The following is a 25599-nucleotide window of genomic DNA, read 5'->3' as shown; positions in this document are numbered from 1 at the left end:
ACATACATACATACATATACAACCCATGCATTACGAAAATATTTAACCATTACACACCAGTCACTTGCCTTGCAGCCTGCTTGGGTGTATGTCCATACAAGCTGTCAATAGAATTTTGATTGATTTCTAGCTAGTGAATGTCTATATTGAATGATGGTCAGGAAGCATTTTACTGCCCAAAATAAAATTATGTGATCTCTATACACTAGTTTATACATACATAGGTACTATATATGTACATACATACATATGTATGTATGTATATATTAAAAGTAAGTATAATCCACTTATCGGTCGCGCATTTTGTGGAAAGAGTAAAAGTCAATTTGGCTGTGGGCCAACAGGCGAGAAGATTTTCATTTTACTACGAGTATATTCATTGAAAGGTGGCATGAACTATGCGATATATGAAATTCCTTTGATTGCCTACCAGTTGGTGGGTTGCTTGGGTTCATATATTCGTAGCCAGAAGTGAGCATTCCTAATTGAAAGTAAATGTAAGCGAATGTTCACATATTGTGCTCGTAGCTGTAAATGCAATATGGCCAATTTATTTTATTTTAGTTCTCAATTACTTATACTATTAGTTAGGTACGCTCCTACAAACATACATATGTACATACTTACATACATACCACTGTACAGCGTCTAATTGAAGTGAAATTTCTAAGTTGGATTGAAAAATAATTTGCTCGAGCAGCTCAAGTGCAGCATATTAGAAAATGACGTTTTCTTAGGAAGGGAAGTCAGAAGTGCATTTTGAATGCTGAAAAACATACACTAGAAAGGTCGAGTAACTAATAAAAATATAAATTGTTTTTCATTTAAAAACTTTATAGAAAATATGAATATATAAAACCCAAGTTCAAGTACTAGATATTTGAGCTTCAAAATATAAGCGTCCACAACATTTCTACAATAAACTAGCTGACGCGGCGAGCCACATACCGCCTAAGAATTAATAAATGTTAATAAAAGTTAATACAACTTACAAATTCTTACTCAATTACACTGGCGGTAAAATTAATAGTCTAGCCTTATTTTAACCAGCTTTGGCTATATTTTTTGCACTGAACCAAAAGTAAAATGGTTTTTTCAGCCTAATTATTATTTGGTTTTTTCATGGTAAATCACAGTTTGTAAGACATATGATTCTAGTTGAGCATTTGAAAATGATTTCGAATGTCTGGCTGTAGGTGAGTGCGCAGAGGTGCTTGCTGTTACTTCTGGCGTCCAGCAGGTTCTGGTACGAATGCAGTCAGCGGCAATACTTTATTTTTATTTTTTTGTTTCTGTTTTTTTTTTTTTGTTAATTACGAAAAAGCATCTGTGAAGTGCAGAACCAAATCAAACGACGAAGAAAATTGTTTCAAGTTGAGCATTTGAAGAGACATTTATAAAGCGGCTGTAGCTGAGTGCGCAGAAATGCTTGCTGTTATTTGCATAGTGTTAAAATGATAATACAAATTTTTGTTTTTATTGATCCGAATTATGAAAAAGCATCAGTGAAGTGCATAACACAATTCAAACGAAAAAATCGACAACCAAAAGTGTGGTTAATAACTGTTACCAAATCATTGTTGTAAAGTAGTTTCCTGCGCCGAAAATTTTGGAAGTTTAGTTTCTCTTTTATAAATTCCTAGCAAATTGCTAGAAAAATTGGTGTTCACATGTGAAAAGCTTCCCGTGTCTACCTTATACTACTTTCACCGTGGCGTTAATTATTTAATGCAAACATTTTTGAACTCGATTAAGAAGGTTTAGTTCAAAAATGTCTCAGCCTTTATCTGGTACAAGTTGAGCAAAATTAGTAAAGTAGTGTATTTGGTAACAAGCATTCTTCTCATTTTAGTTCCCATGACATATGTATTTACGTGCGTATGTACATATATTATATTTTTACGCTGTAATAGAAATATAAACAAATCATAAACTTTTCTAAATAAAATTTATCCTGACATTGTTGGCTAATAGGCCTTCAGATCTCATGAAAACAAAACACAAATTTTAGTCATTTATGACAGTGAAAAAAGAGATTTTTCGCATATTGTTCGCAATGCATATGTACATCATATAAACTGTAAAAACATACAATCATGCATATGTATGTATGAATGTAAAAATTTGAATTATTTTTTATAAATGAAAATTCTTAAGCTTTTAAATTGTAGGCAATGGTCATAAAGTTCAATGTGCCGCCCATAAAATTACTTTGCTATAGGATTTCCGTCAACAAAATTAGCGAAAATATTTACATAAAATGTATACATAGTAAATGGCATATACATACGGTGACCATAAATATGAATTGAAAATGCAGGACAACTTTTCAAAAATATACCTACATATGTATGTAAGTACACAAGTTTAGAAAATGGATTAATAATTCAAAAAAATATACTGTTACTCCCAAAATTGAGCGTACGGCTTTTTTTGTTAATATTCGCAATGTTTTACATGCTAAATTTGTTGATTTGGTGTTAAAATATGGCTTATGTTTTAGCAATTCCCATTTATATCCAAGAATGATGCTATACACAAAAATTAAGAAAAATCTGCAAATTTTCAGCAAAATCGCGAACTATTTAATACGAATTTCTAAGAAGAATTCAAGTATGCAGTTTTATAGCCCATTAAATTTTACTATAACAATGTGCAAATTTTTGGTGACTGTCCTACGCATTCTTTTTTTTTCAAATAAAAAATTTTCAGATTTTTTTTTTACAAAATCTATCTATATAGATTGTGCAGAATGTGCCATAACGTCTACATTTCTCATCCGATTTTCATTATCTTGGGCTCAAAATTTACTGTAAAAATTTCACTTTTATATCTAATTTTGAAAATAATTTGAAATAGAATCAACTAAAAGTGTGAAATTTTCAGAAATGATTGAAAATTTAACTTTTTTCGACTTTGGTCGCTTGTTGTAAGAGACACATCGATAATTTTCGAACTGTGGGGCCATTACGTTGATTGGATGGTTTTTTCATGAGATATTGACGAATAGCTCCGAAAAATAAAAAAAACACGTTTTGCGGAAAAATCTCGAAAACGCTTCCTTGAAAAGATATTTGCGTATTTTTAACGTGTTAAGCGAACCAAAAATAGCTTGGAAAACGTTTCTTTCTTAGGTTCAATATTTTTAGAGCAGTGTTACTGGGATTTTTGATGCCTAACGAAATTCAGAACGCATTGACTTGTTGAAGCTTCGAAATCAGCCTCATCCTCATGTAGTTACAAATCAGTTATCGACACTGTTTATATGTTGATAAGTAAAGGACTGCCGACGTTTATTTTAAAATATTGAATAAAATGCGGGACAAAGGCAGGACACTTGGAAAAAATCAGAACATTTTCAGGTTTTTCTATTTTGAAAAACTACGCCGGACAGACCTTTGAATAAGAGTATGGTCCTGCAAAAACAGAACTGATGGTCACCGTGACTATAAATACGCTTTCTTAATGAAACATATCACTGCGTAGCTAAATTTTGTTTTTTTTCTGAACCTTTGCCAGTACAACTTGGTCAACAATTAATACACTGTGGGACTACATAGAACAGTTTGTAGATTTTCCGCCTTCATTCAATTGCGTTTGCACATAAAACCAAATGTATAGCATATATAGTACATATGTATATGTTTATTCTAAATTTCCGTGATTTTTGGGACGCTCCACATTTTTATGGGTTACTTGCACATTCCGCACAGCCGATGACAACATTGTTATTTTTCATTTTGATTAATGAAAAAAAGAATCCCCAAAAATAAATAGTATCAACTAAAAAGCCATCATCTGTCCACTACTCAAATGTGTAGATTTTTTTTTTCAGTTCGAAATATTTGCCATACCCATGACTTAATTCAAATTGACCACTTTACGCGCAACAAATGTGGCAAAATTACTCAAATTCATGTGGCGGCGGGCCAATTGGAGACAGCTCGCCACCAACTAAGTATTGCAGCGCTGGCATTTTGGCAATGACTTCTGCTCGCTGTGCGATTTTGAAAAACTTAATAGAATTTTATGAATTAATACATAGAAATATGTATACATGTATGTGTATTTGGATAGTATTTTCAAATTAGCTTATGCAGCCTACTTCTAAGAAAATTCCTAAAGGATTTAGATTGTGTAGCATTTGGTGGTTTTTGACTTTGATGGAATTAAAAAAAAAAAAATTTTAAGCATGGGATTTGTTCGTGTCAAGTTTTCTAAACATTTGAAAATATGTACAGATATGTATGTACTTATGTCAGTCAGTATGCTATACAGAGATATGTATTAAAAGAGTTTTCCAACATATTTTTTGTATCTAGGAAGGCATACTAAGCAATTCACCTTGAAACAATGAGAAAATACATTTTTATTTTGGTTGCGTTGACAACACAAGATTGCAGTTTAATCAATTAGTACCAGGTTGACCGAGCTTTGCTCGGAGTGCATATACATATGTACTCTTTAAAGTATACAAGATTTGGATAGCTTAAAAAAAATATTTTGGAAATAAACAAAAAAAAAATAGGATTTCGATACCTTTTAAGTAAATTCCTTACACTAAGATGTAGGCGGCAACCCTATTCCGAAATACACTGGAATGAATGCTACATTGAGCTTATATGCACTGTGTATCCATAAAAATAATTTTGATTGAAATTCACAAAATATGATGGAAAATATTTTCTGACCAATACCTTCCATTTGATATCCATATTGCGATGTTTAAGATAAATTGTGTAAAATCGAAAATAAGTGGCAACCTTACACTATTATCCTAAGAGATAACATTTTGTATTTAGGGAAAGCATTGTTTAAGAACCTTCTCTTGGTACCCATGAATAGTAATATTTTACCTTTTTTTTCTAAACAAAAAATTAAATAAATACCCGATTCAAAATAGGTGACAACCCTATTAAAAATATTCTTGAATTAGGGATCTTTAAAATACCTTCCATTTCATACCTATAATATGATGTTTTAATAAAATTGTGACTAATTTCGAATAGGTGACAACCTTATACGAGTCTTCTCGGGGATAATGCCTAATAGGCATTGCCTATTCTGATAATCTTAAAATTCAAAACGTTATCTGTGTACAAAATTTCATCAAAATCGTTAGCGCAGCTATAAGTTGTATAGTACAGCCACAACGACCGAAAAGCTAATTGTGGAGTTCCACTCTAAAATCCCATTGACCAAAAACGGTTGACAGTGGACTCGTTTTGATGACCTTCTCCGATGAATTTACCGGCATAGCTTATAGTACCTCCGGGGATTCCAGACTTTCATTGAAAAAAAAAACAAAAAAGGGGCAGATTTCCGATAAAATGCAAGATTGGTTAAGAGAAGCTCTATGAAAAGCTACCATACATAAATACTTATCTGTGTATAGTCTAGGAGGTTTGTGAACGGCACCGGCATAGTCGAACATAAAGCGGATGTCTTAAGATTTACTTTTGACCCCTTTCGGCTACGGCACGAGAATATCGTCTGTAATTTCCTTCTTTTGAGAGCTACTAGGTGACCTCAATTCGACAGATTAAAGAAGCATTTTGGTCATCCTCTTACCAAATAGTTTGGGCCCTATCAATTTGGCTTTTGACCTCGAAAGCAACCCACAGACCAGGTATTCACCATAAAAATTCCAAATCTGGGAAAACTTTCGCCAATCGGGGATCGACCAATACCTCGTCTTTGTCGACTTGAAAGGCATTTTCGACAGCACCCGCCAAACTAGAATGGCAAAATGAAATGGCGGTGAATAACAGCAGTAGCCTCGGCAGAATTGGGAAGGATCAACCACATGTTTCAGACAATTTGGTTCCCTTTTTATGCGGATTATGTTGACATCAACAGCCTCAAAATCGCGCAGTTTTTTACCTTTGACGAAAAGGAAAATCAAAGCGCGGGGGCCTAGTGATGAACTCGAACAAAAACAGGTATCTGCGGTTATCAAACAAAAACTCAACGCGTAAGCCTCTAAGCACTCTAAATTCAATTTACCATACCAAATGGTATTCCAAACAATCGAATTTTACTACTCGAAATCAATGAATACCCAGAAAAAGTACCACTAAGTAGCTTTTCATGTTAATCAAATCATGACGACTGCAATCTTCAATTTATTTGCATTACGCACATTTGTGCGAGTAGTACATTTAAATTGCCCAGACAAATGTGTGCAGATATTTGCCTAAAGTAAGCTAAAAAATACCAAAAGAAATAAAAAATTGAAAAGTGAGTGCCGCACTCACTCAGTCTACGCAACGCAAATAATCTTTCAATATTATCCAAACATAAAACTAACAGAAAAAATAACAAACTTATGGCAAAAATAAATAAATAAATACTATTTTAGATACAATAAAAAAAATTTACCGAAAATATTTCAACTCTTACCGTGCAATTGATGTACATATGTATGTATGCACTTAGTTATATACGTACACTCGATCAGTGGGGTCAGAGTGCTTAGCCATTTGTCTTCTGTTTTGTTGGCTAAATATTTATTAGTTTGGTTCACCAAACATATTGATGTTACGTCAACAGATAATTTAGCAACAGATAATAACCAAATACAAATAGCAACTATGTAAATATATGAAAATATAGGCAGACTCACTTAAATATGCGCGTATTCATGTATGTATGTCTGTACTTAAATATTGTAACGAAAAGAAAGGAAATGCTGTTGGCCAAGCGGAGAGTAAAGAAAAAAACCTTCGGAAACAAAAACATATATATATATATATATTTGTTTGATCTCTTTTCCACTGTGCATGGCGAATTGTTTATTTTTATTTGTTTTAAAAGATGAACATACCATTGCCAGCAGAGAAAAAATTCGCTAGTGTAACTAAGCGAATGTAAAGTAAACTAAAAAATAATTTGAGGTAAATATTATTAGTAAATATGTACATATCTACATATTAATGTAGTGCATAATGCGCAATAATTTGAACAATTTAAACAATTATCTTTTCTCTTATGCGACGCATACAAAAATACATAGTACATACATGCCATGTATGCTGACATATCTACTAAAATAAATTTGATTTGCACAAGTTTGATTAGTGTTCGTCGAAATGGAAAATCTTTTACGCTCACGAACTATCTTTAGTAGAAATAATACTCGAGAATTTAAAATAATTCATTTAATTATTTCGCAAAAAAAAAAATAGTTACCCGCACCGTATTTTCCGTAGAGTACAATTCCGATTTTATCAAATTCAAGGAGGTAGTTCTTTCTCTAATTTGGCAATACAACAATTATCGATTGCCTCTCTCCTTTGCAAGGTTACGCCTGTTGTTAATTCCAGTACGCCAATTTAAGTAACATTTTTTTTATTTTTTTATTTAATTTTTTTTTTACTTTCATATTTTAACTTATATATTTCCTTTATTTCAGTTAATTTTTACGAACTTATTTTTCTTTTAATTAATTTGTTTTCTTTTTTAGATACATTTTCTTTTAATTTTCAAATATTATTGTTTTAAAGGCATTTTTTTATTTTGATTACATTTTTGGAATTTTTTTTCTCCTTTCTTTGATTTAAATTGTTATCCTTTTGTTACTTGCAATTTCTTAAACCTTTTGTATTCTGTTGTTTTAAATGGATAATATATTTTTTTTATTTCATTTAATTTTTAGGGACTTATTTTATCTTTTTAAATTAATATTTTTACTTTTTTATTTTAATTTTCCATTTCATTTTTAGATTGTATTGTTTAAAAAAGAAAAAAGAGTTTTATTCAATTAATATTTATAATTTTATTTTATTTCTTTCTTCTTTTAAGTTAATACTGTTTTATTTTACTTAACTTTAAAGATCTCATTTTATTATTATTATTTTGTCTTCTTTACTTTAATTTTGTTTTTTTAGTTTAAGATTTTGTTTTAAAAATAAAAATACTTTTTTTATTTTATTTAATTTTTAAGTACTATTTACTTCTTTCTTGATAAAATTTTTTTCATTTTCTAATTTAATTTTTAGATTTTGTTGTTTTAAAAAGCAAAAAAAATTTATTTCATTTAGTTTGTAAAAATACTTTTATTTATTTTTTTAATTTATTGTTTTAAAAAGGGAAACATATCTTTCGAAAGACTGTGGTGAGTTGAAAGACAGTTACCAGGATAGCCCTGTAATACTATGTTCACGTTTAGCCATTAACTCGAGTTTATGGGCCATTTTGGAGTTTAACCGTAAACTCTGCTCTTAAACTCGGAGTTTACCATGCAAACAATTTTCGTTAAGCTCTCCTTCAGTTCTTCACTCATTATTGCCGTTAGGACTTTTTAAGCAATATTAAGAAGAATCATCCCGCGGTAATTAGCGCCATCTTACTTCTTGTTGATTGTACAAAGTACACCGAAAATTTTCGTGTGTTTGTTCATCAGAGCAATTTGTTATTAAGACCTGGTACATGTGCGATAAAATTTTGACACTATAAAAATTAGTTTTTAAATGGCTCACACAAATATGTACACATGGCCGAAAATCCGCTTTTTTAGAATTTTGATTGGTAATAGCAAAAACATGGTTCACTATGCTCTAAAAAAAATCTGTGTGAAATGTGAAAGTTTTTGGTCAATATCCTAGGCTCACCCAAGTCCATCAAAGTTCAAGTACTAAAAAAAAAAATTTTCTTAGCTAACTTCGATTCTCTACAAAAAAGGTCCATATACCTAATTATGTAGGACTAATACTTTAGAAGATTATTGCAATTTTAGTAAAAAAATATATTACTTAATTTATTTATTCATTTGTATTTTTTGGCCATATTGAACTTTGATGGACTTGGGTGAGCCTAAGATATTGACCAAAAATTTTCCTATTTCACACGAATTGTTTTGGAGCATAGTGAACCATATTTTTGCTATTACCAATCAAAATTCTAAAAAAGCCGATTTTCGGCCCTCGCTAATACCTATGTATACAATCTACATCATAACATGTATTTACATTTGAGCGAACTGTCAAACAGTATGTATATAATGTCAGTTAACACGTTCTGCTTAACTGATGAATGCAGCATTTAAGTGCACGCAAAACTATAGCATGTAGTTAGTAAATGTAGGAAACGATTAAGGAGGAAATGTATGCGTTTTGTTACATAAGTACTTAAGTACATATGTATATAAGTGCATAAGGGTGGTCCGAAAATGCATGTGAAAAAGTGAAGACGGAATTTTTATGCTCTCATCCCCTATACCTACGGTGACCATATTAACCCTCTAGTAGGCTGAACCGCCTTAACTAAACACCTTTTTAGTGCACCTATATGATTTTTTTCTATATTCGTAAGGCACGATCTTTAGACAAAAATCGTACCCTTACGGCGAAGTTAATTTGAATCCGTTATGTCAATCCGTTTCATTTTAATCGGCAGTTGAATTACAGATTGTGAAAGACACGGTTAAAATTAATTATTTCTAGCTATTTAGTAATTTCGTAATTAAAGAAATTTTTTCTTTTGAAAAATTTTTTGATACAAAAAAATTCGGTGGATTTCGTAGTTAAAAGCACCGTATTTTGATAAAAGTTTTATAATTATGTCACCATTCGAAATGGAGAAAATTGCTTTCGAACACAGACCGGCTTGCCGACATATAAAAACCCAGTTTGCATTTTGGACCGTCTGCAGACGGGACGCCGGTTCGTAGGTCAACATTGTGTAAGAGAAAGCTGAAAATACGTCACAGTTTATCGGCGAGCCCGTCTCCAGACGGTCTTGGTTTTTCTCCCCTGTAGGAAAAAGTTACTGTCACAGATCGAAATGGACATCATTTTTGGATTTATCGTGCTAAAATCACCCATTCCTGAATTTTTCAACTCATAAAAAAATTGGCCTACTAGAGGGTTAACCAACGTTAAATAAAGGACATTTTTTTTCAAAATGATTTGGGAATACGAACTTACAACTTGTATGATAAAAGTACCTTGCCCATATTGTAATTAAAATCAAATATTTACCAGTTAATTATATTATTTAATTGTATAAGTTCCCCTGCTGTAGCTAAAAATGAAGCCAAATCCTTTTAAAAATTGGAATTCAATGTTCATAATCCACCGGAGCCTTCATTTTTCAACCAATATTTACTGAAAACCAAAAAAAAAATTAATATTTATTTTGATGAACATTTTTTTATAATATTTAAAAATTTTTTTTGTGTATTTTTTAGTTTGGGAGAACCATACAATTATTTTTAACTAGTTTTTGTTATGTAACATTTATTAGCTGGAACATGAGAATTCATTTTCTTCAAAATTGCTACTATTTCTGCATTTTGCTCTAAAAAATTTAATATAATCAAATTAAAATTCAGAAATCAGGCACAACTGGTATCTTGCAAACATTGTCGGCTTTCATAAAAAAAAAACACAAATTAAGTGAAAAATTAAGTGAATGAATGCCAGTTTTGAACCACTGTACAGCAGGGGGTTTATTGTTCTCTTTCAGTGGAACAGGAAACTCAGCACGCAACACAATCGTGGGCACAACTTTCCCTGTGCTTTATAGATTGTGCAAAGATGACCGATTAAATAGAAACCCTTAAGTGGGGTGCGAAACAAACTGGCGAAGGCGTTCCTTAGATTTTGTAAGGGACATTTTTATTTTTCATATTCTGTGTTTAAAAATTTACCTCTGAAAAATGCAGAGCTGATTTAAAGGACAATTTAAGAAATAAAGGACAGAAGACGTCCTTTATTTTCAAAACAATTACAAACGACAGGGGTTAAAATAAAGGAATGTCCTTTAAAATAAAGGATGGATGGTCACCGTACCTATATCGCAAAAAATAAAAAATAGGGGTGTATATTTTTCGACATAGGGCAATCTTAAAGGATGAGAGCATTCAAATTCCGACTTTAATTATTTTGGACCACCCTAATGTGCATGCAAGTATAAGTGAATATGTATTTGCAAAAGTACCTTTAACTACTTCAGAACCAGGAAACTTTAAAATACTAGTTTATTCCCGACAGGGTGAGGGAGAAGAACGAAAACTTGTCAGATCGAAGAGTTGACGCTTAGCCAACAGCATAAGCTCTTTTGACAACCCGCCGTCAACCCGCAGTTTAGCCGATTAAAAGCCCATCTGCCACAGTTCACAGCTTGTCACAAGAACGCCTTAAGGCCGGGTATAGGATTTCCTGTGTGTCTGATGAGGTGGCATCAAGGCTGTCATGCCTAGCCATTTAATCAACCACACAATTCCCTACTATGAGGCACAATAGCACCGTGCGCCGGAATTCAACCTGATTTGGCAGCTATCCGCGGCAATTGTATGAGAAATCGGACAATCCACGACCAGTTTCGAGCGTACCATGCCTGATCCTAGATCGCAGAATGCCGCTTGGTGTAGATCTTTAACCTTCTAATCAGTTTGACATTGATGCATAGCTAGTCGACTACCCCATGTAAAACGGCTACCCCTGCGTGAAATATGCTGCAGATATCCGGCATGCTAAACATCAGATTTACGCACACAGAGATATACTTATATACGAGTATATACGAAAATGTCCAGAATGAATAGAGAAATCGATAAAGCCATGTCTCTATGTTCGTGTACAGGATAACCCGAGCAAAAATTTAGATATCTCAACAGAATTTGGTACACAGATTTTCCTTTTTCCAAGGAAGGCTGATATTCAAAATGATTTAAATCGGACTGTAACCACGCCCGCTTGCCATATAACGGTACTCTCGCATAATCCAAAAACTTCGATATTTCCGTAAATACTGGATCCAAATTATTGATAGTTTGAATGTGAAGTTAAGTTTTGGCAAAATTAATACAAGACAATTATAAAGTTTTTAGAAAATGGGCGTGGCACCACCCGCTTTAGAAGAGTTTTTCGGTTCCAAGGGTGTGCAGAATACGAAAACGGTTCAAAAATTGGCAGCACCTTTTTTCACCGGTAATACAATTTTTATTATCAACGCAGAATAAGCCTGCAAAGCGATGTTTGCAGGACTCTTTTAGCAGTATATCAGATTATCACAAATTTTTGGAAAATGGGCGTGTCACCGCCCACTTATGACTACCTAGTTAATAAGTATCTCGATAGCCAATTTATAATTTATATAATATCTATCAAACTCTCCACAGATATTTCATATAAAAAAAATAAATAAATATTGAAAATTTTCGAAGTCGGATTAAAACTACGCCGACTTCCCATATAACGGTAAATTTTATAAATACCAAAACTCCACAATTTCAATAACTCAGGACGCTTGGAAAAGATTATTATATATTATTAGGAAAGGGGCGTGGCACCGCCCATTTTTTACTACATATGTTTATCTCGGTAAGCACTTTATCGATTTCTGCCAATATGCATTATCGAAAAAGTTTAAAATAATCTTCTTATAATCTAATTTTCAGAAACGTTAAAAAGTGCAGTTAATACTTGCGTTGGGTATATAAAGTTTGGTTTCGCACCAACTTAATTTGTTTACTTGCTTTTACTCATTTTTGCCTTGAATGCCGACAAAAGCCATCAAAAATGCGCTGCGAATATAGTAAAATAAATAGAAATTCACATAATTTGCTTTAAGGCAGGTTTACTACTAGAGGCGATGCCTTTGTGATCAAGAAGTTACATACCCGTATGTATGTATTTATATATTTCTCTACATAAAAATCTGCACTGATCCGCGTGGAAAGAAAGTAAATTAAGCTGTGTTTGAACAAGCGCAATTGTATGCGCAGAGAAGGCTTGATTTTGGATTTACGTTTTCTGAAAATGGTTATGGCCTCATTCATAAAAATTAAAGTAGGTTTAAAGAGCTTTATAAAATGACGTTTTCATACATTTTTCAGTTTATAAACCTTTTATAAAACCAATTTATTTTTTATGAATAAGGACATTAGTCTTTTATTTAGTTCACTTGTTTTGAAAAAATATTTTCCATAAAATTATATAAAATGGAACTAAAAATTCAAAGTTTTTAAAAACAATTCTTAAACGCTACTTGAGCGTTTTTTGTTAAAAATTGTTCAGTAAAATTTTATTTATTTTTTATTTTTTTAATCCTAAAATCGAATTTTTTCGGCCTTTTGAAATAAATCTTTTTAAGTACACCTCACATTTTATTAGCTCGTTAGAAAATTTTTTCTTTTATTAAAACCTTAATGAGATTTTTTATTTGTGTTGATTTTCTTTCACACACAGTATTAATTGTTTACATTTAGCCGCAAAAACTCAATTAACAACTCATTAGTTCACCCACTGACCACCGATCACTTGTCGCACTAATGCACCGTCACCCAGAATACCGTAACATACACCGAACGCAACTGACAACACGTTGTTTAGCGGTTGACAAAACATCAGCGAATGAGTTGAGCTACGAGAAATATTTATGATTTCGAATTTTTCAAAAATCATACAAAAGCGAAAAAAAATTAAAACCAAAAGCGAAAAAATCACACACACAAAATACATATAATGCGATACATGAAGATAAATGCAAAAACAATAACAACAATAATGCGCGAGCAACGCTAACCAAATCATAACAAAAATACATAAAAGTAATAACAACAACAATACTGCGAGTAATAGCAAAAACGGAAAGACAGCTGAAAAATCTTCATGAAACCCCAACAATCGCACGCCGGCAGACCAATGCAGCATCCCATAGCTGAGGCTAACTAACAACTAACAATAACAAAGACACTCGCAGATCTCTGTACTACAACACACAATGGCCAAGTAGTAATACATTTATTGGCGGCCAATATACACGAGTGAAAAATCGGAAAGTAACACTCACAACCAGCCCAAAGAAAGACGTTCATACGAGAGAAAAAATCCATAAAGAAAAACTAATGAGAAAAAGCGTCAATTGAACTTGAAGTACCACCAATCGGGCATAGAAAGGGGTATAGCGAGGGTGGATGAGGTCAAGTGCGTGAAAAGCCAACAATAATGAATGAAATATTGAAAAGACATAAAAAATGATAAAAGGCGGAATAGCAAGCGCACAGATGCCCTGATGCCATCTTCATAAGCAACAACAATAGCAAACAACACAATAGGCATATTATCTAAATGCAGCCTAGAAATTAGTGGCAATAAAAGCAAGCAAGTGAGGTGGCGTTTTAAAAAGCAAAAACTTTATTTTAGCAAAAAAGAGGGCGCCTATGTATGTATGCAAGTGTAACACAGGTGCGCATACAAGCATTCGATATCGAATGGTAAAAGACAAAAGTTTCGTTTGATTTCTTTTTTTCTTTCTTGGGACGGAAGTTTATTTGCAATTACATATCTTACATATATGCCTATATTTTTAGTTGAAAACTTCCAAAGGGCCAACTGAACGGCTTTAAGGTTAAATTAGTGGTGGCATACATACCTTAACGCCATAGCCATAACCACTGCCATTAAGGTTAACCACATTAACAAACATCGGTTATAGGTATCGTAACCATTAACAGCTGATTTTACGTAGTTGTTGTTGTTGTTGTTGTAGCGGCTACAACAACCCCGGGACCGACGAGAGACCCAAGAAGCGTGCAGCTTTTATAGGGTCTGTCCACAGGGGCAGAGACGTCACTTGAGTGGGTTTTGTGGGCATGCTAAGAAATATTTCGAGTCGAGGGATGCCTCTCTGCATGCCGGGAACTCATTAGGCACATCCGCATCTAGTCTTCTCAGATACGAGTTCAACCTGCTGCAGTAGCCAGAGCAAAGTTGGGCTATTGTGGTCCGAGTCTCCCGAGGCAGACGCAGCTCCGCGTCGTCCACGTCAGGTGTTTGTGTGCGCAGAACGGCATTCACAGGTCTGAAGTCTACGCAACTTGAGACCGGCTCCCTATGAATGCCGCACAAGGCCTGTCGATATGCTGTTGGGTCCAAAGGTTGCTTTATGAACCGCCCGTCAGTTCGTATAGATGAGTTCTGACGTGCCTTGGCGAGGGCTCATCTGTAGGCAAGTGTCTGTTCGGGTGTCCACGTCTGAGGCTCTCTACTAAGAATTTCTAGCAGAGCATTGTGTTGTGCTCCTTTATGGGGAGCATTTGTGCCTCGTTACTCCGCGGATTCTCGGGTTATTCACCGTCGGAATTGGTACGTCATCGACGTGAATACCCAGCTGCAGTCTGACCTCCTTCGTTCAGGTGCTGAAATGGGTAGCTGAGGATTTTGTTGGGTAGGGGATTAGGCATCTAGGCAGTAAAGAAGCGAGAAAGCTCGGAGAGGTAACCGTTTACTTTCGAACACAGGTCATCAATTCCATTCCCAGACGGAATTATCGAGCAATCATCAGCGTAAGAGACAATCGAGACTCCCTCTAGTGGTTTAGGGGGCTTACAAATATAGAAGTTGAACACTAATGGGGAAAGGACACCCCCTGTTTTATTTTCACTTTACGGAAATCATGCTGATGTTTCGCTGGGGTCAGGTAGTTCGTATAATATGCGAGTAGCAATGTATAGTGTATTCGCTACCGGGGAAAGGAGGGTGATCGAACGATAGGTTCTCCTCTGTTGGCTGTTGTTGGCTGTTTGTGCACCCTTCAGGTCACTCTCCGTTTCGCTTTGTCCGCCAGAGGATGCAGCGTGAATTGTCGGCTAAAATAGCTCGCGCATCGCTCCAAATCGGACGAAGCGCGGTGACCGAAAGAGATTTCGACTCTGTTGTCGCGCTTCGTCGGGCCAGAGGTGAAGTTGCAAGTATCCTGATTCACCCGCAGTGTTGCCAGATTTTTTTCAAAACCTATAACTTTCCTAAAATAAAACTGTATTTTCGACCTTCAAAAACAGAGATTTAAAGATTTATAAGTATTTGTATTAAAGAAAAAAAGTCCACATAGTTATAAAAACTGTTTATAGAGCGGCTATTTTTGAAAACTATCGCTAAATTATATTATTTTCATTTGTTTTTTGTTATTTTATGGCCTTATAACAATTATATTCAATAATTTGTATTGAGCTCGAGGCTATTTTTACCACAATAAGTTTTTCATTAATTTCAATTGAAAACCTGAAAGGTCTGGATTTCCTAATTAGTCTGCTTAAAAGTTAAAAGAAGCAGCCTTTGTACCAACAAAATTCTAAATAACCTTTTATTTCCTTCCTTTATTGGGTTCTCCCAACCAACTGGTACTGAAAGTATTAAGAATACCTACAAAAAATTTTCTCAAAAATTGCAACATGAAATTGAGGAAAATAACTCCAAACTATTAATTTTACACGTTTTTGACAGTCTAAGTACTGGCCAAATGCAAACAGCATTTTAAAAGTTTTGAATTAAAAAAAAAAAATAGATATTAAATATTAAGTCAAATGCATATATTTTTCTCCCAAAAAAAAAAATCAAAAAAGTACTTACTATTTTCTTTAAATTCTACATTTTTGTTAATTTTTTAGGTGCATATGGTTGTTGAAAAATAGCTAAAAAAAAACTCGCAGACAACAAAATTTTACCCTTTGCTTAGCAGTTATTGTTCGTTTTTTTTCCAAAAACAAAAGACACCGTTATTTAATTTGATTTTTTCCTTTATAAAATATCAAGTACAAAAAGTTTATTTTTGTAAGTATGTAAATGAGGGTAGTCCAAAAATACATGTGGGAAAAAGTAAAGTCGGAATTTTACTGCTCTCACACCCTAGGATTGTTCTATATCGAAAAAAGTTATACCCTTATTTTTTATTTTGAAATCGAAAAATATTTAGAGGTCGCTCAAAACGCTCAATTTTCCATGTATTTTATATGGGGAAAAACCTCTTTTTCGTAGAAATGGTAAAGAATTCGTGCAAATTAATATTTTTCGATCGGATAAATCTGTTTCTCTTCAGCGGATGCCCAATAATAATACCCAACTATTTATTTAACCATATTTTCATAATAACTATAATTTATAAGTCCGCCAAAACCCCGAAAAATGCAAATGAGGGGACCAATTAAAATTGCTAGTATTAAAAATTGGTTAAATAACCAATTGGGTATTACTGTGGAAAGTCTCCTGACGAGAACCTGAGTTTTTCGATCGAAGAATATTGATTTTCAAGAATTTTCTACCATTTCTACGAAAAGTTGTTTTCTTCCCGTTTTAAGCGACCTCTAAATATTTTTTGATTCCAAAATAAAACTTAAGGGTTTTATATTTTGTTTCGATATAGAACAATCCTAGGGTGTGAGAGCATTAAAATTCCCACTTTACTTTTTGGACCACCCTAGTGTACATAGTTTTTGCCAAAAAAAACTTATCAAATCACCTATAGTGCCTTTATACAAACCTTAAGTCTAAGTTAAAATTCACTTTTTATGCATGTAACCAACTATTCCTCCTCATCTCACGCCAACGTTAGCTTCACACCACAAACGCCTCGTTCGCACGCGCCAATGAGATCAAGAGGTCAAAAATCTAAATACTTATGAACAGTAATTTATACTAAAAGGGCGTTCTAGAAAAAAAAAGTAGTATTCTCAACAGTGTTACAGTTCCCAAAGAAAAAAGAAATTACCGTAGGCGATCTTGTTAAATGCTTTACATAGCTGCCAGTTGGCGGTTAAGGCACAAGATCAGCGTCATCATCAAACAAACGAGCGGCAATGCTGCTAGCTGCCAACTGGACAAAGTGCCACCACAAAAAAAAAAATTATAAAAAATAAAAAACTCTTAAACGCTTTTTAGACTCAACGGCGGCTTGGACAGTTTTGTAGCCATAAGAATGGCCAGCAGCCGTAGCTTCCACGCCGTGACCAAAACTGCATACATACGCCAACGGCCAATTGCTTATCAGAACTATCATGTCCACACAGCGAACACGGTAATGTACATTTTAACAAATTAGAGATAATCGTTGCGCAAATGAGCTAAGCGGATCGTGATAACTTTGTGACGACGATGCGCAACGGTCAAAGCCGTCAAAAGGCAATGGGAACGCCGGCCTATGTCGTTTGAGACTCTCTCTCTGCCGTAGTGATGACGACGACGGTGATGATGCACTCGCGCATATTGCGCGCAAAGCGTTACACACCGCAGTTGTACAACTCAACCAGCTGAGCAGCAATTCAATCAAATTTAATCAAGTGTGTAATTTTTTCTTGCAACTTTTACACTTTAATCTTGAAACGTAGAAGAATTGAGCGATCATCAAAGCGATCAAAGCTGAGCCGTTTGACCAATGTGACTTATGTAACAATGGAGCACGATTTCTATTATATGAGTATTAGCTGATAAATGCCTAGATTTTCATGTGTAATAATCATTAAGGTATTGATTACAAAATAATCTATGTGATTTTGTTCTTATCAAGAAAACTCATCAAGCATGGAATAGAAGCCGTGAAGGTCAGCTGGTGGAAAAGTTCAATTATCAATGGAATTAGAAAGTAGAAATAATAATGAAGTAAAAATTTATAGAATTATAGCTCATTAAAAAAAATTGTATGGGAATTTTCTTGGAATACAAAAACCAATACTAAAAAACTTAAGCTTAAGCTGAAACTTAAAGAATTTGAACTTTCTGCTTTCATTAGATACTGTTAACCTTATGAAATTAGATTTTTTTTCTATCACTTCCATTTACTCACCCGACAAATACCCTCTACACACACTGCACGCCGCCGATAGTAGTGCGTATAATATACCGCCGGTCGGCCACACGTTGTGCCATCAGTCACCGATTGATTCATGCTCACAAAGATGCCCGAACCGCTGGGACGACAAAAGAGTTCACACTCATTATGTTCCTTCTCGAAGCCAAGCCAATTGTAGAATTTTTCCTTGTACGGTATCCTATTGAAGGTTGCACATTGCTCATCACGCTGTCGCTTTTTGTTGGCTTTGCACTTCTCATCCTTGCAGTGGCGATAACGTTTTATAATCCCAAAACAGCCAAAGCGACTATTTGTCTCTGGATAGAATTCACGATCAATTGGAGCAGCATCGAGGGAAGTGAGCTTCCTAAGGATTGAAGAAAAAACAGTGTCAGTAAAAAGGAAGACAATTACTCATAGCATTGAGAATAGAGCCAAGTAGGGGAGGTCTAGGGTAAGAGAGTTTTAACCGAATGAGAACAGTAGAAGCACGAATAAGACGTCTAGTGATCAAGTTTACTTCCATATACTGCTATATATCGACTGCTGAGTGGAAGATCGGCCTATCCCGGCAGGCAATTCGAAAACGTCCTATCTCAAAAACTTTCCAAGAATGCCCTATTTCAGAATTTGGTTGAAGAACGCCCTATTTCGGTCGATCTTCCACTCAGCAGTCGATATGTACTTGAACTTACTTTGAATTCTAGAGACCTAACACTACTGCTGAAGTGGCTGGAAAAGCATGAGCCCACTATTAAATCTCTTTCAAACCTGACTTTGACAGAAGTACCGTGCGGTGCTTACGTTTAATAACGAAACTTAATCGAAACTCCAAGATGTACGCAAACTATTTCAGACATTTGATTTTCTTCAAATCCGCGCTCACAAAGCGTATTTCTAATAGAATAAGTGCAAAGCCAAAGTTCTAAATGGAGAAGGAATCCGTTGTTACCACGGGGACGATCCATCGACCGGTCGCTGGTTACCAAAGTGGTCAGAAACTGGCAGCGGTACAAACCCTATAGATGTATTTGGACGCGGTGCGCTCATAGGTAAACTGGCTGTCACCTTCGGTCAGCAGAGCATAACCTGCTGCCTTAGTCAGGCTACCACCGAAGCAGTTCGTTTTTGGGCATCTCTATGGTGTATAAATATCCTGACAAAGTTCTGTTTCGAGACAATCTATCACTCCAATGAGTCACAAGGCAGATAAATGAATAGAGGACCCAAATTAAACCGACGTAAAAGTTTAAGTTGATTGTGTAAAATCAAATCGCTAAAGGGCAATGTTTTGGTTAGAGGTTTATGCCATTAGTCTGTGCGCAGATACTAAATTTCGTAGGAGTTATCGTAGTGAGGGGATCGTTATTTTATGTTATAGACAGGTAGCATTGGAGGTCAAATTCTCATTGGTGTTGAAGTGCATAGAGAAGCTGAATTCCCTTGCTGGGGTCAATGCTATCCAACTAATATGTGTACCAGGGCATAAGGCAGGGAGTCGAAGGAAGTGAGGAAGCCGATCAGTTAGTCAGAATGGCTGCTGCCTTGCCAGCGATAGGTCCTGAACCCTGGCCAATATCACTTTGGTGACTCCGCCAAATAGACATCATCGCACCTCCTCCAGGAGTGCACAGCCAATTCAGGGAGAAGGGAAAGGAGTGACAGTCCTGTCTGGGTCGTTCAGGTTTCAAAGACCCAACTGTTATGGTAACGTAGACCTATTGGTCGCAGTGCCTACTCTATTTTTGTATATATTTAAATTTATCTGTAGTTAGAGGTAAATTAACTCCCCTCGTTGATGTCTTTCATCTCAATCCTCGTCGGTATTGTAGTGACTCACAAAGCTACTTTTCCCTGCTGGATGGATAACCAGCATGCGGGCAAGCCCTACGCTACAGCAGGCATTTCTTCGCCTACGCTTTTAATGGATTAATTTCCCATACTAAACGTCCATACTAAATGACAGATTTACTATTATTTTAAGCGTAAAGTGATCTGTTCTCTTATGAAAACTTGCAGAAGGGAAAAAATCATTTTCACTTAAATTTCTGGTAAAACCGGCAGTAAGTCTTCAAGCCCTTTGACTCGCAAGATGAAAAGGTTGAAACCTAACAAAAACTCACAGAAAATACGGTGCTGGAAATCAAAGACGAATTCATTCGAGGAGATCTGAAAAATCTGTAAATTCAGTACCAATTTATGCCAAGAAAAAGTGGGAAACACGAGATCGAATCGTTAAATTAGGCTTTTATTGCAGACATTTTATGATCCACTTACCGCTCAATACATTTCCTCTGCCGAATTTGCACACAGGAATTGCTGCACTTTGTCCATTTTTCCCAGCGACCCCAGACATAAGTTGTGCCCACGCGCTTTATTATGGCTATATGTTTTTGACGCGAATGTTTTGTTCTTTCACCTGGCGTATTGTTCTCATTATCATCGTCATCATAGTCCTCATTCTCGTCGTCATAATCTCCATCGATATTTTCATTAGAATTCTCACTTTTTAGGCTTCTCAATGTATTATTTTCTCGGAGAGTGTCGATGATTTCCGTGGCATTGATGGTCGCTGGCGCGAAGATGTTTAAAGTAGTAGAAAGCTCGGTGGCAAAGGAAAAGCTCGCTAGCGTTAATGAAAGCACTAGCAGGTGTAGTTTGAAACTGTTGAAAAGAAACAAAACCAGTTTTTATGTAATACATGAATTCTTTAAAATATTTTTTACAAAAAACTTTCTACATAATACAAGTGCTTAAAAGGTCTGAATAAAAATGTTTACAACTTTTATGAACCGAACCAAAATAATGAGATTTTTGGAGGTACTTGTATTATCAATTCGGTCCAGCTCACGGAAGTCTTAAAATTTTTCCGAAATATTTTAAGGGAAGTCTTAAGACATCCATAGTATAATAAATTTTACTAGTGAAACCGGATGGCGCTAAAACGCCAAAATTGAATTTTACTTTTTAAATACGTGAAACTAAAAAAATACTCCAAACACTTCATCCAAATCCGTCTAGCCGTTTCTAGGTAAAGGGAGGTCTCGCATAGTGTTGGAATTTCATTTTATCAAATACCATATCACCCTACACCGCTTAAAAAGAAAGTTCTAACATCAAAAAAGTACCTTTTTACACATCTACAGGTCCCGTTATTTAATTTGACCTCTCATTTTTGAAATTCGAAATAACGGTGCAGATCTGATGAGCTTCACATATTTATGTATATACATATATATATACATTACTTTTCGAATAGATGGCGACCCTCATCAAAAATATTTTCGAACTAAAGTTTTCTTAAAACTCTTGCGTTTGATTCATATTTTAATATTTTATTTAACTTGTGTATAAGTTGAATAAATTCGACTTTTTAAACAGGTGGCAACCATCTTTAAAAGTATAATCAAACTCATATCTTGGTAAATCTCTTTCGTCTGACATTGTGATACAAACATATACATCAATTAACTGACGAATTATGTTGAATTTGATTTTTGAAACACGTGTCAACTCTTCTAAATACAGCTCACAAATAAATCCTTTTAAAACACATTAAGCTAGACACCCAACTTTTTGAAATTCGTTAAACTTATTAAACAATTGTAATTAAACTTTTTCAACAGGTGGCAACCCTCTTTAAAACCCAAATAAAATTCTATATGTTCAAACTAAAGATTTCCTAACACTTGTGTTTGATACCCATATTTTAATATTTGACATAGGTTGTGTAGAAGTTAACTAAATTCGACTCTTAAAACAGGTGGCAACCCTCTTCAAAATATTTTCAACTCCTCCTTAAACATGTTTCGTCTGGCAACCATACGATGATACACATTTCAATTACCTTAATTCAAATTGAAAGAGTTGATGTCTTTTTAATAACTTTAATTAAATTTTTTGAAAGGGGGCAGCACTTTTCGAAAAAGCAAAATCTTATTGCAAATCTACAGGCCAAGTCCTTTAGTTTGACACCTCATCAACGAACGGTGCAGATCTAATGAACCCGGACAAAAAATCCCATCCGAAGGCCAGACTTTTTTTTTGGTGAGGCATCCTAATGTACATATGTACAGACATGCATATATATATATACAGTGCTAGTGCGCGTTTTTTATTAAAAATAATAAAAATTCAGAGAATTCTACTACACAAAATTCCTCAGGTATCCTCGTGAGATTACCTGACAACATGTCTGTTTTCCCTAATCTTTGCCTCATATTTCGTTGGCTGAAACTTAAGTGAATTGATGGAGGATATAATGGCATTGAGTTCAGACTTTCACTTTTTATCGAGTCTTCAAATGAGTACACATGCACATCGTCGCCACCTTACTAAAGAAAGGCCCTGTCTTACATTTTTGTTTCTTTGCAGAGTATGTAGTCATAAAACTTTATAAAAACTGAAGTTCAGTTGCGATTTTTTTCATGACTCGCTTATATACACACGAGATTTAGAAGTTTTTATCCAGGCGTTGGAAAGGTCTTGCAGAGTCATAAACGATTCGTATGAATAAAAAAGATTTTCCATACGTTTCCAAGGCAGTTAAAAAATGCATATCATTTTCGTCACGAAATTGATATCATAAATTTTGTGTTTCTAGTTCAGCTTTCGTTACTCGAAAATTTTACCTCAAAGAGGTGTTTTGTTTGATATTTCATACACAAAATATTTATATTTTTAGTACGATTAAATTAATTATAGTCATTTGGCATTTATTGCTCTAATTACCATATTCTCATTATTTGCTTAAAAGGCGATAAATTCATTACAAACAATTCACACATTTTAAAGTCAGACCGAAAAACATTTAATGAAAAATTCGCCCAACAATACTTAAATTTATTATTGTTCCTGTGCTCTTTTATTCAATTAATTTTTGTTCTAATCACCTAAATAAAACTATTTGTTCGAATCGCGGAAATTGTTGACAAACTTTTTGTTGTCTAATTTCACAGCGATGATCACATCCCAACCGCTCCCAAATTAATGTTTTTTATTTATTGCATTTTTTTAGCCATGTATGTATGTATGTAGTATATCTAGGCGGCATTCCTTCCACCCCCTCTCTTCCGCCAGAAATTTATTTATATCTAGGCGTACCTTTTTTGTGCTATCTAAACTATAAAGAAATTTCTTTTATCTCTTTATACGATTAATTAGTATTGTTATTTTTAGATAATTTTCGTTAATTCGAAAACAATAAATCGGAGTTTTTTTTTCAATTCTAAATTGTGAACGTAGCGCTAGCTTTCTAAATTTGGATGATGATTTATTGCGAATATAAATTTGCCAAATATAAATTTAAATAAAATTTTTATGTACTTTTAACAGCCTATATTGCATTGCTGAACAAAACTGCAACACTAAATAGTAGCATTTTTGTTTGTAATGAAAGCGTCTGTTGGGTAACGCCCACCGCAAAAAAATCAACAGAACAAACCTTTTGCATTTGATTCGCGACATTTCTTTGTTGTAAAGATAAAGAGCTTTTAGCACGCAATTTTATAAATAATAACTACAACTTTTTTATATTTTTTTTTTTTACTTTAAATTCACACCACTGCTTAGTATGTATGTACATGTGTATGTATGTAAATTTACTTTCAAAATCTTATAAAACAGAAACGTCTTCACTATTGAATACATTGAGGTTAACTGAACGATTTTTTAAAGAACCATTTTTCCAATAGACTAAAAGCTTTTTATCTCAATGCTGTGCCATTTCGGAAAAAAGGGAGATTACATGAATTTCGTATTTCTCTAAAATATGACGTATTTACATACATATGAAAATGTGTATGTGCGTGCCACGATATACATATGTACATAAATATGCATGAAATTATATGCAGCATGATTTGCATATAAAAATAAAGTAGGTACATTAGACTGCATCACTCCCCATACAAAAAAAAAAAAATCTGTACTATTTTTCCATTGGAATTATAAAATCTATTATATTTTAAGACGTCCACCACAATATTTCGAAAAAATATTACGATTTAAGTGAGCTGGACCAATTTCAAAATACCTCCAAAAATGGAGTTTTTTATGAATAGAAATAGTTTCTTAATTTTTTTTTTTTTTGAAAAAATTCCCCTCAAATGACAAAACGGTTTAAGCTTAAAAAATTTGCATAAAAATATTAAAAAAAAAAAAATTTTACGGAATCGTAATGATGAGATTTTTAATGTTGTTTATTAACTTTCTTCAAAGATTGGTATAAGAAAAACTTGAATAACTGAGCCTAAACTCTTCTGATTTAGACTTAAGAGGTGTGGGTGGAAAGGTATTTTCTCACCCTTTTTATTTCTTTGATAATAAACTCATTCAAAGGATGACAGAGAAAGGTAGGATAAACGAACGTCATTCAAAGTTGAATTAAGATGTGTTGGTATTTGGAAAAAAAAAAAAAATGGGAAACGAATGATTTTTTTTTTTTGGACAGAAATAAAAACAGTGTGAAAATACCTTTCTACTGAGATCCCATAAGTCTAAATCAGAATAGTTTTGGCCCAGTTATTCAAAATTTTCGTCAATCAATCTTTGAAAAAAGTAAAAAAAACAGCATCAAAAATCTCATTCTTACGATTCCGTTGAAAAGATTTTTAAATATTTTTATGCAGATTTTTTAAGTTTAGTCTGTTTTGTCATCAAAAGGGACTTTTTTCAAAAAGTTCTTTACGAAACTATTTTTATTCATAAAAAAACTCAATATTTGGAGGTATTTTCAAATCGGTCCAGCTCACTTAAATCATAATATTTTTCCCAAATATTTTGGTGAACATCTTAAAATGTAATAAATTTTGTAATCCCGGCGGAAAAACCGCAACTTTTTTTGGTGATGCAGTCTAATGTACATATGTATTCTATTTGAAAATCGGCAGTGATAACCACATTGAATATTTATATCTTCATAATTACCGCAAATGTACTTAGATACATACATACATACATACATACATACATGCATGCATGCATGCATACATACATACATACATACATACATACATACATACATACATACAT

The 25599-nt window shown here is 34.0% G+C and overlaps 1 protein-coding gene across 1 annotated transcript in view; it reads right to left on the bottom strand.

The window, feature by feature from the left end:
- The window catches only part of LOC118736366, a 443387-nt gene that overhangs the window by 17831 nt on the left and 399957 nt on the right, over positions 1 to 25599 (bottom strand). The window contains exons 5-6 of the mRNA XM_036466460.1: positions 20845 to 21231; positions 18562 to 18934 (exon numbers count right to left, since the gene is read on the bottom strand). Coding sequence (XP_036322353.1) covers positions 18562 to 18934; positions 20845 to 21231 — 760 coding nt within the window. The remainder of the gene's footprint in view (positions 1 to 18561; positions 18935 to 20844; positions 21232 to 25599) is intronic.

This window comes from Rhagoletis pomonella, unplaced genomic scaffold (genome assembly GCF_013731165.1).
Source record: "Rhagoletis pomonella isolate Grant_MI unplaced genomic scaffold, Rhpom_1.0 Rhpom_scaffold_00003, whole genome shotgun sequence".
NCBI classification, from domain to species: Eukaryota; Metazoa; Arthropoda; class Insecta; order Diptera; family Tephritidae; genus Rhagoletis; species Rhagoletis pomonella.
This window is presented reverse-complemented; position numbering and strand designations above follow the sequence as displayed.